We start from the raw sequence: 17,393 nt of genomic DNA, 5'->3' as shown, positions 1-17,393 counted from the left end.
CCACAAATTTGTTCAAGAAAAGGAGTCCGATTGGAATACATAAACGATCATTACCACAAGAAATGACTCGTTAAAAGTGAGCGATCAAAGACACTGCAAAACATGAAGGCGCTAAGTTTATTTGAACAAATCCTTCAGCCGTCACAGTTCTGCTGCAAAACTTCCCATGGCCTGGCTGATGACCTTTGACCTCTCTCGGCCGTCACTGAACCCCAGAGCTGTTTGGTTTGTCCAAGCTGAACTAACAGGGTCACGTTGCTCTTTTCAAACACTACGAGAGCTCCTCTGGTCACTTTCATCACAGATAGTTTAAAAAGCTGGGAAAGAGAAGACGTAGGCTTGGTTTGAATGGAGGAATTCTGAGAGGAGCCGCGTCAGGTGAGGAGGTTATTGGAGCGCCAATCAAACGGCGCTGAATCAGAGAAACCTTCATCTGTTCCGAATGTGAAATCTGAAGTCCGGTTTTAAACCCAAACCTGCAGACGTCACACATCACAATGTGACTTATAATATTGCATTAAAAGATGCGTTCATATGCTACTTATACTTTCATGAAGGCATACATTGTCAGCATGGCTGAACAGAGCAGTCAAGAGTGTCTGGGTATCCAACGTGACCGTGCTCTACATGGGCAGTGAAGCTCGGAGCTGCAGCATTTCAGTCTCAATGTTCTTACAGGGAGCCGACGATAACGTCAAGTAAGGAAAGAAAATCTGCCGATTTATAACAGAATTCCCAAAAAATAAAATAGAAAAGGCAACAACAGATTGCTGTATTGAGATGTCGTCTGACCACGAGGTGTGAGATTGTTTAAATACATTTACCACCTGTCGTTCAAAGAGAAAATCCCAGCTGTTGTCTCGGCTGCTAACAGTATTGATGTCTTCTTCAATGTGAGCTACTTTATTCCACATTTTTTATAAAATAGCAACAATGATTTTGGGCATACCAAAGTTCACCAACAACTGTGGGGAAGCTCCCGACAGCTTCGTCAACTCATCATCAATCCGAGGAGCTTCCCGTCATATGTTAGGTCTACAGCACTGGGATACATATTTTGAAAATCCACGTTCCAAGACGGGTTGAGAGCCAGGACTTTCCAAACGAGGAGCTGCCATGTGACAAATCTGTAACACGATACGTTTGTTGTTTTGGGTTTTTGGGGACGTCTGACACTTGGTTGCTGGGAGGGGAAAAAAAAAAAAAAAGAAAAAGTGTTGAGCATTCCACCCACTCCTAAAAAAATGTGCGGAGAAGCTCCTCTGGGTCCGAGTGAAGGAACGCCAGACATGCATAACAACAACAAGGCGGCAAGCTGTAACACAAGGTGGGCTCGCCGCAGCTGTGGAGTGAGAGACAGATGTCTGCAGTTATTTATTTGATCTGAATGACTCTCACACGGCCGGAGAACTTTTCCCCAAAGTTTGCACACAGATTAAACCGTTCTTTGTGTAAAAACAATGACTCACTAAAGCGACAGTTAAAGGGCGTTAAGAACTATCAAGATCATCAATAGTCTTTGGTACGGAGGTGTACTTCCTACATATTCCTTCCTGAGCTCTAAACGTCCAGAGGGGAAATGTGAAGTTAAAGAACTTTCAAAACTCAGCAGATTGGATCAGAAAAAATGTACAAGCTGAAAGCTGATGTGTTTAAGAAATACTCCTTGATCCCCAACATTTACCAACAGACTGAAGGACTAACTTGTCCTCTCTTGGTCGGTCAAAGGGCACCTCGTCATATTGGACAATTGGACCTACCTGAATGCCAGTCTGGACAGCCATGACTGTGGTCGCAGATGATTCACTTCTTCATTCTGTGGGCAAAAAGAGAGAATGTGGTTTAAAAGAAATGTCAAAATGTACGTTGATCACGTTGTGGGTTTTTTTGTGTTAGTGTGGGGGGGAAAGGAAGTTCATGTTAAGAACCATCTGGTTTGCACTCTTTCCAAGAGGTTAGAGGAATATATCCTCCCAATGTCTGTGTGCACAGAAGGGCGAAGGAGGTGATTAGCTTAGCTTCTTCTACCGAATAGAAGAAGGGGTCAAAGGAGGTCATGTCAGTATTCTAACTTTTCCATGGCTACTCTAGTTTAACACATTGCTTTCACATGCATCCCTTCCTATAGTTCTGTTCGTGACGAATTGAACAAAAGGGCCACGATGTGTCAACACATAGTTTTAGGAGTATTATTTAAGAGGATGAGCTAGACTTTAGAATGCTAAGCTAGGTAGCCTAAGTGAGTAAAGCCCTGTTTCCGGTTTGGTTCGTTAAAATCCTGAAACGCCAACAATCCATTCGTCTGATAGAATAACTGGCACGATAAACACAGTTCATTCACAGGAAGCTAGGCCAATCGTAGTTGGCCGGCTACATACTAAACAGACCACAGCTAAACACTGGGTGTCCATTTCCAGATCTATATTCTGTCAGGAGCTAATTAAGGCGTGTCCAAACATGCCTGGGGTTACTTTATGGAAAAGTCCTGCAATACAAAGCTGCATTATATTATGCTTGCACACATGAGACGTCAGGCTACTTCAGCCTGGGGGGGGGGGGGGGGGGCAATTACACTGATAGAGAAATAATCTGCATTTGATTATAAATTATTCAAAATGCAGAAAATAGCATTTTTCTGTCTTTTTCAAAAAAATGTTTTCTGTTCAGTGAAAGTCATTATTCAGAGTTCTTGTCAGAAAATGACAAACTAAAGTTGACAAACAATCATAAGCACACAGTGTGAGGGCTACTCGCTTACTAAGGGTCCACAAACACTTAAGACAGATTTTATTGGCACCATTTACATTTTATCTGCAAAACTGGTATACAGGAGCAACAGGAGTTGGTAGCCAAATAGTTTCAGTGCTTCGTCCAGCCGTCTTACTCCTGGAAACAACAAAGACGTGAGAAATCCCTGTGAATGACCTGAAAGCTCTCAGGCCATGCTCCACTTATCCAGTCAAGTCCGTCCAGTCTTTTTAACCAATTTTAGAGATGAGGCTGTTTAATCCAAAGTACTCTATTCTGACTGTCAGAGAGTGAACATGGTTGCTCCTTTAATTTATGGTTTTTTTTGTGTGTTTAGAGTGTGTAATCAAAATGATAAAAGACATTGATTCAGCTCATGCAGGATGTTGTAGTTACTGAGTTGGGAAAGTTGAGAGTTTAACAGGAAGTAAGTTGAACTCAGGCCGCTCAGGATGCTGTGAACGGCCCTCTGGGCAAAAGAAGAAAAAAAACAGTCGGGATGTTGTTGTTTTTACTCAACACAAAGTGACTTTTAGTGGATCAGACTTTCTCACGAGGAAGTGATGCGGTTAGTCTAGAGTGCTCCTCTCTGTCCTTTCCCATACAGGATGTGAAGGATTACCCCGACGCTCAACTATCCCCGGGGGTGTGCGCACGACAAAGAGAGGCAGCGGGTGGCTTGGAGGAGGGGGGGGGGGGAAGCAATCACGGGCTCATAGATCCAAATAACACTGATAATTTGGTCAACACAGCTGAGCCAATCGTCCCACACCAGCACCCCCCACCTTTCTCCTGCAAATCTCACCTTGGCCTGAAGCAAGCTTAAATTCTACAACACAATGGGTTTGTACAACTTCAGAACTGTTTCAGCTGATTTCATCATGCAGCGACTACAAGAAGAAAGTAGTCAAACAATGTTAGTAAGTACATTAGCTAGGTAAAAAAAAAAAATTTAATCAAGTTAGATGTTTTCTGCAGGGATTTTGATTGCAAGATGTTTTCTGTCTTACTTTTAACAGATACAATCATGCACCATTGTTTTGATGATACTATTATGCGTTTCTTATTTTCAAGTGTCATGTATCTAGAAATCCCTTCAAAACCACAGATCCTAGAAAATCTAATTCTCAGTTGTCCATCAAAGGCCTGCTCTGGAGTGGAGCATCCAGACATCCGACACCAAAACTGCAGCCCAGAGGAGAGAAGATGCAAGTCAGCGCACAAGGACGGGATGGGACAGGAAGGATGACAACACGAGAAAACCTACCTCGGTACAAACACAGAAAAGTGTCAAGCGAGGAAAGTTCACCAAACAACTCCGGTAAGCCTCAAAAGCACATCCTCGTCGAGACAGAGCAACAACAACCACAAAAAAAAAAAGACAACGCTACGCTTAATGCTGTCCAGCCACAGCGGTGACTCCTGCCTCTGTGTTTCCACGAGTGAGCGGGGAAGGGCAAGTCAGCGAGAGCATGACAGGGAGAGAGGGAGGGAGGATGGATGAGAGGGAGGAGGTGCAAAGGGAGAGCCCTGACTAATGAAGTGGCTGCGCTTCACTAAGCCCTTATCGCCTGCTCCCCCTCCGTCTTTCTCCCACAACAATCCTGTCATGGCGGGACCCTCGTACAAAGCCTCCATTGTTTTGTTAGCTTGCCACCCTCCCCACCGAGCACTCGCAACACACACACACACATTTCTGAACACTTTTCCTCATCGCCAAGCTAGTCGCAAAACCATGAACTTCCCAACCAGGATGCAATGAAATGAGATGGGAGGGGTGGCGATGGGGGTACCTACTTCCTATTCATCCCCCCAGCCTCCCACCAAAGGCAGAAAGTTGGGGGTGTGAAGCAGGAAAACAAGATGTGCAGAGCTCGTTCCTCTGGTGTTTCTTATGATGATTGTTAATATCAATATCAATAAAAACCTCCAAGGGAGAGTACAAAAATCATGACACCATAGCTGACCTGCATGCACAGATGTGTTTCCTGCAGCTGTTTCAAACAGCTTTGTGAAAATGATGCAATAGTTCAACATTTAAAACTGTGGGTGCAAATAGTCCAACAGTGCCTCCATCAGTTATTCTGAAATTAAAAGATCATTTATACACACACTTTTTTTTTTTTTTTTTGGGGGGGGGGTATTTTCAAATAATAGGCACATCACTGATCCATTAAAGCTCATGTAAGGAAATGTCCATCTTGCATCTTGTCTTGGGTTTGAATGACTCAAGCTTTTCTAATGCAGAATCTTGTCTAGCTTTCTTTTAACAGTCCAATCCATCACTTACGTTACTCTTTGATAGAGAAAATTAACAAAAATATATAAAATCCAAATATCCAACCTTATTTCTGATGGTAAAATGTTCATCATAAAGAGGCATGCAAATAAGTTCTAGTCTATTTATTTTTCGATTTATAGATACTGACCTGTTCTGGATGATGAAACCATGAGAATACACGTTGTTACATTATTTAAGTTCATTTCTGAGACACTCTTTAATATGAGCTGAGGGAAAATCTGTCTGCAATAGCATTGTTATTTTGATCGTTGTCGTCTTTCCACTTTAGATCAATTCAAACTGGATTATGCAACAAAGACGTCCCATGTCCAGATGCTACTGTCCCCCGCTGCCTGCTCGTTATCGTCACGTTTTAACTGTTCCTAATGCAAAAATAATGACGCCGTCAAGAAAAAAGCATGGTAAGATTGACTTAGTGCTGCAACTACAACAAGGCTCGATGTTTTATTGCATCGACATTGGATTAATTCAAACACGAGTATGCAATGGTAATGATCTCCAGCAGCCGACTCCTCAGTTCTCATCGGGTTAATACGACACGTTGACTGTCAGTCTATGTACTCTCTTATTTTAGGAACACACGGTCTAAAGACATTACATCACATGTCCTTGGGCACAACGTCTTCCACCAGACAGTGACAAAAAAAAAAAAAAAATGGAAATCTCTGAAATTGGCCTGAAGTCTTTGACATTTGGTCAAAAGACAGCTGCACACGCTCTTTCATTCATGTCACACTGAACAGCAGATCAAACGCTTTCAATCAAGAAAACAACACGCAACAAAGTGCATGCTTGTCTTAAAAAAAGGAACACGTCTTTACGATCAATGGGGAACAAAATTAAGGCTTGTAAAAGAAAGAGGATAAAAGTATCATCGATCCAAAGAAGCAATAGCAGAAGTAAAAAGCTTAACTTGTGGTATGTAGACAAAGCTTGAAAATATTTCAAAGAGCAAGTTTTGTCTTTCAAATCCATGTCCTCCAGGCTATTAGAAGCAGAAACAGCGAGAGAACTCATTTAGGATTTCAAAGGATGAAAGCTATTCAGAAAGGACTCTGCTTCTTTTCAGCGTTCAGCCGTTTGTGAAGGTTCACACTCAACAACGCAGGACAAAAAAAAAAGGAAAAAAAAAAAAAGAAAAATCTTTGGCTCTGGACTCCCAGTTGTGTGCATCTGGGGCCCCAGCAGAGCCTGAGAGCGCGACTCCCTGCAGGGACCAAAGGCACCCACACACAGTCAAATGTCACAGCACAGAGGAGGACGACAGAACTGGAGCCAGAGAAAAAAAAAAGAAAAAAAGAATGGGGGAGGCGAAGACAAAAACACGTTTTATGATGAGAACTTGGAAGCGGCACGCTGGAAAGGGCAGAGCTTGACACGGCGACACCGAGTGCGACCACGCACATTCTCCAACGGTCACTCGGAGAAAACACGCGCAACCATGTTGGCACTCTTCAGACATCTATAATGCTTTCTCCTCCCCAATGATGTAGGCACACAAGACTTTGCAAAGAAAGACCATTTTGAGATTAGGTTCCTGGATTTCTCTGACCTCTACACCGACCTCTGCTGAGGAACAAGCTGTACGTCTTACATAAACTTAACATTTATCGTGTTTTGGTTAAAGCTGCAAAAATGACCCACTTTTAAAAACATCCAAATGAACAGAATCACATCTTTTTGTTCACCATCCCTTGTTCCCATTTCTGCAGCCACCTCAGGATTAATGGAGTAAATGAGCCACAGAAACTTGGTACACTAAAGACCCGTCTGGCTCGATAAACCTGTAATTCTTGTTATGAGGGAAACTAAAGCAGGTTTTATCCCCACAGGAAGTCTGATTTCCTGATTGAATGAACTCACACTTTGAGCAACAGCTTCAGACAAAGTTTCAAATGTTATGTCCATAAAAGCTTTTTAGTAAGCAAGTAGCAACAACAGATTCAAGCAATGTGTGACATCAAGATCCTGTAAGGATTTTTAAATAACGTTTTTTTTCCCAGTTTTTAGATAACTTGTAAAAATTTTGTTTTTAAAATGTCATAGGTCAACTGTCAGCCTCTGCAGTGTAGAGATGGGACCAATCCGATCTCAGGTGGGTATCATCGGGTGTCTGACGGCACCGATCGCGAACGCCGGTCGGGCACTTCAAACATTCTCAGCTCGCAGAGTCTCACTTTAAAGACGTTCAGACTGAACTGTGAAACGTTTCCACAACTCGTCTCCATGACGACCTTCAGAAAGGTTGGAACAGCGTCTTATGTACGATCAAAAGTGCAATTCTTACACTTCAGTTTCGAACGTTCAATTTGAAAACCTGACAGCTTCTGTATGTGAATGCAACACAGCGACTACAGCTTTGTGAAGTAGTACAGCAGCACACACAAAGACGATACCAACGATATTTCTGACATGTTTTTATATTATTTTCCATTTATTCATAAAATAGCTGCATCGAGGAGAGAGTGCCTGTGTGTACTGTTTAAGTACTAACAGAGACCAGTTAATAGGACCTCACAGCTTCATGCAACATAACGACTCCTGGGGAGAGATGAGACCCAGCAAAGCCAAGAGAGCAGAATCACATCAGCTTCAGAGAGGGAGCCTGATGTTAAAATATAGCCGAGGATTAGATCTAAAAAAAAAAAAACAAGAAGTCGATCCCCCTGTCGATATATCTGAATGTTTCCTGACCAACATTTAGGATAAGACACCAGAGGTAATCTTCAACCTGAAAGCTCCTCACAGTAGTTTTAAATCCCACCACACAAAAACAAAGACCCTTTTTTAAAACTCAACTGGCTGATTGAAAAAAAAAAAAAGAGGGATCGGAAAAACAAAGTGCCAGAATCTAATTAGCTAACTTTCCTCATTCAGAATCTTTTTTTCTCCTCTAAGTTCTCCACAATAATCCACTTCCTGACAGGGAAAGGTGCTGAATAAATTCGAGGAATTGCCTTTGTCCTGGTACCAATGAGTGTTATAATAGACTTGGAGTCGATTAAAGGAGAGGGAGTTAGTTAGAGCTTTCCAGTTGCCTCGTCTAAACATAGAAGCCGTGTGTGTGTGTGTGTGTGTGTGTGTGTGTGTGTGTGTGTGTGTGTGTGTGTGTGTGTGTGTGTGTGTTTTGCTGAGGGTGGGGGGGTGAGACATCTGTCCGCGTGTTCGCCACGCAGGTCGTCTCTTTCTCTCTGGTAATCATTTAAGAGGATCAGCGCTATTCCAGACAGCAGAGCGCATCCACCTCCACGCCGCTCCGTCATCACAACACACGCAGCACGTGGCACACGCATGCAGCCGGCGGCGCTCCCGCTGTAACATGCGTGCACCCGTGCAGAAGTGCAAAATGAAATGAGAACAGATTATGTAATGAAGGAAAGTTTAATGCTCAGGCAGCGATGTGCATTTAAATTTTTTACTATAGGAGGGCCTTGTGCGAGTCAGGGGGGGAACAAATGGAGTACGCATGGGTAAAAAAAAAATTGAACTAAAGTGGGCCATGTGCAGTTTAGAGTATCTCCAGGGGCTGTCATGTGCTCTTTGTGGGTGTTTGGCTTATTCTAACTGAAGGCTCTCTCTTTGAAGAACTACACAGTTTACAGCCACCTTTACTAAGAAACAACCTCCTACAGAAATTGGGGGGGGGGGGGGGGGGGGGGAGTAACTCATGTTATTCTGTTGGCTGAAGTCCTAAGCAGTCAAGTATTTCCAACCCAACAACATCCTTTAAAAAAAAAAAAAAAGTGTGTAGAATCTAATTTGAATGGTTTACATTAAAATATCTAAAATCAGTTATCAAAAGCCAGAGAAATCCATATTTCGTAACAGGACGCATTTTGTCACGGCAACCGCCATAATGAGCCACCATGACAGACGGAAAATGTTTAGTATTAATGTGGTATTAATGGTCCAATGACCCAAAAAAAAAAAAAGATGACCAAAGTGATGTCACAACCGGTCAGGAATCATGGGATTGATTCCCTCTGCTACGCCATCCCTGCGTTGACCAAAGCCAATACAATGATGTTTCCAATTATAATTCATAAGACATTTTAATCACAGCCGCACATACGACAACAGAACGCCAGCTTTCAATAGCAGCTCCTGCTTCTTTATCGTTGCCATGGAAACATCAGATGTAACATCAAACATGTCGTCTTTGGGGCGCCGATAGCTCAGCGGCAGCGACTGCGCGCGTACCATGTTGCGAGGCCTTGCTCCTCGCGCGGGCGGCCCGGGTTCGCGTCCGGCCTGTGGCCACTTTCCCGCATGTCTCTCCCCACTCTCTCCCCCTTTCCAACTCTATCTGTCCTATCAATAAAGGCAAAAAGGCCAAAAATAATCCTTTAAAAAAAAAAAACATGTCGTCTCTGTCTTGGCGGCTGGCATGAAAGAAACGGTCAGTTATTAATATAAAATTAAGGATTACGCTCTTTGATGACTGCTCACATAGAATCAAGAACATTTAAGAAAACTGTTTTCAGGACACTCTCTGAGTCGGAGCACGTTCAGTTAAATAATCCTGATAAACATCCATTTCTACCTTTTTGCCAACACTCCTACTTTTGCCATTATATTCTAAGTGATTTAAGCTCATGTGTGTTTACTACAGCCACTCAGTCCTGATTCTTTGGCATGGCTCCTGAAGCTTGTTAGTTCAAACACTATTGAGGACAACGTTAACTGTAGCTTTAACAGGCCCTATTTCCAGTCGTTTTGATAACATGAGCGGACAGAAACTGGTGAGTAATATCTTTGTGTGTCCTTGTTTCCCGTGGTGTGAGGTGGCTGCGGTCCAGCTCTCAGGGCCAATAAAACCTCCCGCCACCCTTAGCCTTTTTCCCCTGCAGTCCAAAAGGGTTCTGCTGGACCGTGCTTCCCCCAGGAGAATACCAACTCCTCATCTATTAAACTCCTTCCTGCTGAGCCCTTTGTGTCTGGACTTAATTACCCCGTCAGAGGAGCGTTTCATTTAAAGGCCGGCCTCCCCCCCCTTTTCATTGCAGATGGGGCCCCGGTGCAGTGTGTGCTGAGAGAAACTCATTCAGTTACCCAAAGTAAATATATGTCAGCCGTTTGTTGTTGTACTGAACCCGACATCTTCAATCAAACTCTACTTTCTAAAGCTATTCACTGCCCCCTGGGCCCGTACAAGCCTGCTCATGATGCTTCTCTCAACTAAAAGACTATCTCCCCCCCCTTTCAAGCAGGATTAAAACATTTCCTGGCCTCCTTCCTCTCGTCCTTGTTCAAGCCGTCTCTCCTTAGAGGTGAGACAGTGGGCGTAAAGTCCATCTTAAAGGCTTGAATGAGTGGGAGCCACCTGCCAATCCCATTTTGATTTGTTGATGCTAATCCTCGACCACACGCCACCGGGGTCAGAAGAAGACCCTTGGTTCTAGCTAAGGCTCGGACTTCATGCTTTGTTTTTACATCCCACAGAAACCTCTGCAAGCTGACTCCAGGTCAGACCTCAAGTCTGCACACTGCTCCTTGTATGTGACCTGCCATGAGATAAGATTGTCCTTGGCGTAAGGCAGAAGATGCAATCAGCCATCTATTTACTCAAAACACGCAGGTCTGCTGACCGCTCTTTAAAAAGCTTTGTTGCTTCTGAAGGAACATCGTTATCGCTGCTGGAAGATCTCTAGGCTGGGTTGGTTGGTTTGAATCCATCTCTCTTCAGCTGTCCTATCCAATAAAAAGGCCATAAAAATAACAAAAACTTGCCCACATTATCTTGGGCATTGTGTGAAAGGACAAATATACACATAAATATAGGATAAATCCAGTATACCCTCTCTGAGTCATGACTGTCTGCGGTAATGTCGGATCTGTATTTACGTCGAGGAGGGGCCGGCCAGCGTGTAAAAGCTGTTTCAGTGAGTTGAGTTAGCTTTTTCCAATACGGCGCAATGTGTCAGGCTTCATATCACCTCCCTACAAACCAATGAGTGACCACATCCATGGGTTTTTTTTTTAGGGCTGTTTGTGTCTTCATTGCAGAGACAGGACAGTGAATAGATTCAGAAATCACAGAGGGGAATCCCCCCTTTTAATTTTAGACTTCCTCAAACTGTTCTATAAATATTCTTTAAGTAACAAGGAGCTAACTGAACCCATTATCCAGTTTAATGAGATTTCACAACATCTTTTCTAACCCAGAACCAGAAACATACTTAACAGTTGTGTTTAAAATGCAAAAAGATGTTTAACACGAGCCACGAGAACATTTGCTGAATCGGCTTTACCTCAAGCATTTTTCACAAGTTAAGCTTCATGAAGTGAATGAATGAATGAAGTGAGTGTGTGTGTTTGTAGTCAGATGACAATCATATGTTCTGGTTTGTTTGCAACACACACAGTAGCGTATTCTCAGTAACCTACACAAGGACACGCGGCCTCCTCACACTGTTTCCTATGAATGAGCACATTACTACATCTGAACATTTTCTAAACATAAAATCGTCTTCCTCATTTCTTAAACGATTCCTTCCCTGTTCGATGTTGGCAATCAGTGAGCCGAGTCATTCAGGAGAGACTGACACAGGCACTGCATCTTTTAAGCTGCAGCAGACCTGGCAGCATTCCCACTGCGAGGTGTTTCTGCTGACCACACAATGAAACACTCACACACAATGAAACACTCACTCACACACACGCACACACACACACCCGCCTGCAGTGCTGGAGCCGTTTCAGTCCACACAACAGCACCAACATGACCGCTGATCTTTTGTCAGTCGTTACTTTTAAAAGGTTTTGTAACCGACGAGCATCCCATAATGAACAGCTCGTCGCTGAGTTCATGTATTCACTGAGATGTGGAGCTGATGGCAGTTATACCAACTGATTTTATGCTAACATATAATAATCATGGATTATATCTCCACATTAAGGACCTCACAAAGTCCAAACATACACACAACAGGCCTTGTAACGAGCTTTATCAGGGTCACCGCTGATAAGCTCCATCTCCTCTTTCTAACCATTTACAGAAGGTCGGGCCAAGGAGACCTGGGAGGTCAAGGGTCGTCGAGCTCAGCCTAATTAGCTGCAATTCTTTGTCACAATAATAATCCTTGTTTGTGTGTGTGTGTGTGTGTGTGTGTTGGGATTGGGGTAGGATTTAAAAACTGGGGCACCTTTCACCTTAATCAGCTTCACCAGTGTTAAGACATGTTGGGAGAAATCTGTGCATCTCTACATCTTCAGTGATCAGAGAAACAACAGCATAAAGATGGAGGCAGTAAAAGTTGTCCCTCAACTCAGTGAGGCCAAAATTCAAACGAGAGGAAAGTTCAACGCTTAGAGTCAGCATGAGGTTTTGAACGACGACAATTAAACAATAGCTTAAATTGATATGGTACATCCCAAGGGAACCAACAATGCTCAACATCAGAACACACACGGAGAGATGATGTCACTATGATGTTCTAAAGGAGGGGATGTGTTAAAATGAGTTTTTGAAAACAACAATAAACAAGAGTGAAGTTTGACCTACAGAAAAGCTCTGCAGAAAACTGGCATTGAGTGGACTTTGACTTTTGGATCACATCTTCTGATAACTCCAGGCTGCTCTTAAACTGCAGCTCATCATCACACGGCCACATACAGCGCCCATCATTATGATTCCATTCACAGCAGTCACATGCTGCTGACCCAGGAGGGTGAACATTTTAACTAACCAGGATACTTGTCTAAAAGGACATTTCGAGATGCTGCAGGAGAGAGGAGGGAGGGATTGAACCCCTGACCTTCCGGCCAAGAGACTGCCGACTCTCCCGCTGATCCACAGCCTCAGATGAAGCTCAAGCTCGCCCTCAGCTATATTTCCTTGACTTGAGCTTGTATAGCGCTTTTCGAGCCTTCTGACTATTCAAAGCATTTTCGTCTTTCATCTTTTGGACGTTATGATCAAGAAGTAGCACTAGATGGGTTCTTAAAGCTCCACATTTGATATCTTTGGGCTTTGAATTGTTGACCAGTTCATGTGAGCACGTTGTAAAACAATAACATTGTATGGAATCAGTTTAACTTCCATTAATCAAAAATACAAAACCAGCATGTCTCGTAATATTCAAATGTTACCCGTCCACACCGCCATCGATGAATAATGCATGATGTTAACACAGTTACTAAATAACAAACACGGTCATTGATGATGACCAGCCACAACCACCCACCCGTCCCCTCCTGTAAGATGCACCCTAAATACATCTAATCCAAGATTTCATTATCATCTCCATTGTGTCCACACACGCAGCATCACAGGCCATATGTGCCCACGTGCATTTTTAACTCATTAAGCCTTCTTTGTCTCTTCTGCAGTGTGTGTGTGTGTGTGTGTGTGTGTGTGTGTGTGTGTGTGTGTGTGTGCGTTTGTGTGCGCGCTCTGGGCTCAACTTTCAGGACCCCACTCTGCGAGGCCTGATGCCAAACATCAAGCAGATGGTGATTATTTATAACGATAGTTAGAATTGGGTCTGTTCCTCATGCGAGCGCTCGTTCATTGAGAGCCGAGCAGAGGCAGCTTAGTCTCAAACAGTGACGTATTGTGTCCCCCCCCCCCCACGTTCTGGTGAGCGACCATTATTCAGGATAAGAACAGCAGTGTTACCATGACACCTTCAGTTTGACGTGCTGAACTCCAGCTTGTAAACAAAAAGTCACATGTGCTCTAACTTTGCTTATCAATGGGATGTAAGTAAAATGACTTCTTTCTGCATTTAAAACATCAGCTTTGCTGCACAAACTTACAACATGTGGCAGCCATTGTTGCTCCACATGCATCCAGGAGTAGTTAAAGCAAGTTCAAAGTCACATGTGTTATAAACATGTATTAGTTTTGGCCACATGGGGGCAGCAAAACAACTGAATATGCACAACTTCTAAAAATGTCATAGTATCAATACAATGTGGGTGCAAAACACTCAAATCCTGCCGTCTGGTGTTTTTGATTCAGCGCGGCTGCAGCTTTTCACTGCATGATTTTGGCTGATAAGACCCCGTGTGTTTTGACATCATCATCTAGCTTAGTGCAGCTTTAAAGCACCTATTTAGCTCATCGTTAACTCCGATGTTAATTCAATTAGATACAAACTGAGCAGAGTCCCCATTCAGAAAGGTGGTTTAGTCTGTTAACCCTGAAATGAGGAAGACTGGAGTTTTCACTCTAAACTCGAGAAAGAGGGGTAAACTCAAGTCTGAATGAAAATACAAGTTGTTTTAATAAAATCTGTTTGGTATACTTTTTTCTGTTAAACATGCGTGTTCTTTGTTCAGAATACCTCGAGATGAAGAGGCAGCAGCATTTCACAGGCCGTTACATTTACATCAGGATGGGTTCATTTCATTAGGGCAAATAATTAACTAACCTGATAGGAGTGAGAGGAAACTTAAATACTGCTTTATGTTGGGAATAAAGCTAATGCACATTGAAATAGACAGTCATTGATATTTACCAAGTCAAAAATGATCAAAAGTTACCACCCATGAGCCTTTACATTTCATTTTGAGCTGCTTTCAAGCCAACTTCACCCAAAACGAGTAAAATGTGTTCTCTAAGGCTTTGTTCAGACTGCCGCCCAAATCAGATCTGAATCTGATCCTACTGACTGACTGTAAATGATCTGATGTGCCCGTCCGTATTGACATGGTCTGATTGACATTGGTAGGACCAAAGTTAACTTCCAGCTTGCCAGATACGTCGATACACTGAAGACATATTGAAGCAACCGACACGTTCCGATTGAGTCGGATCTGCAGGAATCAGATTAGAATCACATTCGAAACCAACCGTGTATGTGGTTTGAGTGAGAGTTGGAAAAATCAGATCTCATGTGGCTTTGTGTTTAGACTGACCAAAGAAAATTAAAAAAATAATCTGATTTGGAGCTGCAATGTGAACAAGGCCTACTGTATGCGTCACCTGTGAATCGAAGCATCTGGGCTCCAATACTGTTGGCTTTTAGTAGTCGTGACTCGTAGGGCACACCCTGAACCTTCTCAGAGTCGATTGATCCGACTCGAATCAGCTGCTCTGGAGCCGTGTTGTGTCAGTTTCCTGCCTGAGCAGAGCTCAGGGTTACACTGAGAGTTTGATGAACCTTCTTGCTGAAACAGGCCTCCAGATTAAACCAGCAGGGTCAGGAGACCAATCAGCCGATTGATGTTTGGATCAATACAGAGGAGGGAATACATCAGATGTGATCCTAATTGGATATAGAACCGTTAGAGAAGTGCACGTCGTCGTATATTTTCCATGGACAGCATGCAAGGATGAATAATAATGAGACACCTCTCATTCAGCCTCTTCCCCTTTTCCTCCAGTCCTCGCCATAATGACATCATCCCAGTGTGTAAAGTGGAACAATTCATTCACAGCTGTAAACACAACAGGAGGCCTGGGTCCACAGCTCTGCATCGCCGCCTTTATCTCACATTTGAGTAAATCAAAAGAAAGGAAATTCAGCCTGATGATGCTAAACCACAAGGTCAGGAACATAAAACTTGTTGTTGTGAGAACAAAAATAAACATCAGCATGAGCTCATCACCAGCGTCTGACGGGCAGTGTGTGAAGCGATCTTTTCCTGCTTCAAGGAAACACCTGCTCACCCTTTACTTCATCCTTTTTCCTCCATCAGGAAACCAGGACCGTCACATAGAGAAAGACAATTTACTCGATCCCTTGTTGTTGTTGTTTTGGTGCAATAGGCACTACATGTCCTTGAAGGACAAACCAGCAGGGTGCTACAAGCCAGTCAGTGGGTGCCCCTTAAACTCCAGCACCACAAGGGTCTATTGTCACAGGAGAGAGTCTCAACTCCACCTCATGACAATCTCATCACAACATTCACTTAGTCCTACAATATCCTCGTGCAATCCTCAGGAGACACTGCCGACCAATTTAGAAATCATGCACCACTAAACTACTGATCCTCTTATCCATTTATTCCCACCTGCCAATCAAGGATTAAAAAAAAAAAAAAAAGTTCTGCACCTGGGAGTTGTTGTTGATGTCTCACAATTAACACAAGCACGAACAGGACAGGACAGGACAGGACTGTCATTATGTAAGAGTGAATCTGTAGAGATACTAATTGGTTTAAGTAGTAGCCTCTTTTAAATGCGAGCGTGGCTCATGTGAAAAGGAAAGTGCTTCATTCATCAACAGTTCTCCGTCATAACCACAGCCTGTGGAGAAACTAAAGGAGGCTCTACGGATATTTTAACAGATTCATTAATTGCTCGAAGACTTTTACATGTGTTGTGTTAAAGCAACATGTGATCAAGGTATGACAAGGAACAATACAAAGTAAACTAACCGGAAACACAAGCAAATAATTACCGACGACTATAAACAATCACCAAACAATTATTAAAACATACAGAAACAAATATAATCATTTCAATGGCAAGAATTGAGTAGAATGGCCAATAACGTAGAGTGGGAGACACACAAGTAGAATACCATTTAAACGTTGCACAGTTGACGTTTTTAGAAGCTGAAAAAAGGAGACATAACCGCAACTATCGCGTTAATTTGACAAATTTCAGCTTGACATGTTGTATTTCACCAGACGCCAATTATATAGGCTGTACAAAACGCATGTATTTGTGCGTTTTATCTCGTACCAGCTTTCACGAGGCTCCCTCGTGGATTTTTGTGGAGAAGAGATTTTTGGGAAAAGTTTTGCACAATGTTGGAGAAAACTTTTGGATACATTTTCTCCGTCGATTCCCCTTCAGAAATAACTAATTCAAAGTTTCACACTTACCAGCTGCAGTGAGGGGTTTCGGGTCTTCAAACAGAACAGTCCTGGTAGTTTATATTAGTGGAATGCGTTGTTCCTTGAGGAACTCTTCAGTTGGTACTCTGGTCAACAGGAGTTACTCATATTCTCCGCTGATGAGTGTTTGTGGGCTGCGCTGTTCGAACCAGCCAATCAGAGCGCTCGGATAGCTGGGGGCGGGTCCACAGGCGCACCTGAGTGTCATTTTACTGAATGATAAAAAAAACAACAACCTTCATAGCAATTAAATATAAATGCCCTGAAAAGCATTATAGAAAGGAATCAAGAGGTAGCAACAAAGATTATGAACATGAATAAATAAACAACATGGGAATTTTTTATTTATTTTCCTGTAAGGATGTGTTTTTTACAGCATTACTTTTAGCCCTGAATCTTTCAAGTGTAATGTGCAAGATAAATAGCGGGTTCAAAAATAATATTTAACATATTTAAAGTATACTGATATGTGCACAAGTAATAGATCAAGGAATAGGGAAGAGAACTGCAATGTGAAATATGCATTTGAAAATAAGTCCAAATGTTGAGA

At 42.8% G+C, this 17,393-nt stretch overlaps 1 protein-coding gene across 2 annotated transcripts in view; it reads right to left on the bottom strand.

Moving 5' to 3' along the window:
• Nucleotides 1-17,010, bottom strand: part of gas2l3 (growth arrest-specific 2 like 3) — a 33,339-nt gene extending 16,329 nt beyond the window's left edge. The window contains exons 1-2 of one of the 2 annotated variants that reach the window (XM_079334599.1): nucleotides 16,832-17,010; nucleotides 1,761-1,816 (exon numbers count right to left, since the gene is read on the bottom strand). In XM_079334599.1, the coding sequence (XP_079190725.1) occupies nucleotides 1,761-1,784 (24 nt within the window). In that variant the 5' untranslated portion in view covers nucleotides 1,785-1,816; nucleotides 16,832-17,010. Of the gene's footprint in view, nucleotides 1-1,760; nucleotides 1,817-4,015; nucleotides 4,203-16,831 lie in introns of those variants that run through there. The other variant, XM_079334600.1, reaches the window with a different exon arrangement.
• Nucleotides 17,011-17,393: the final 383 nt, after the last annotated feature.

The sequence above is a fragment of the Symphodus melops genome (assembly GCF_947650265.1).
Source record: "Symphodus melops genome assembly, chromosome: 22".
NCBI lineage: Eukaryota > Metazoa > Chordata > Actinopteri > Labriformes > Labridae > Symphodus > Symphodus melops.
The sequence above is the reverse complement of the archived record's forward strand: the minus strand, read 5'-3'. Positions and strand labels throughout refer to the sequence as shown.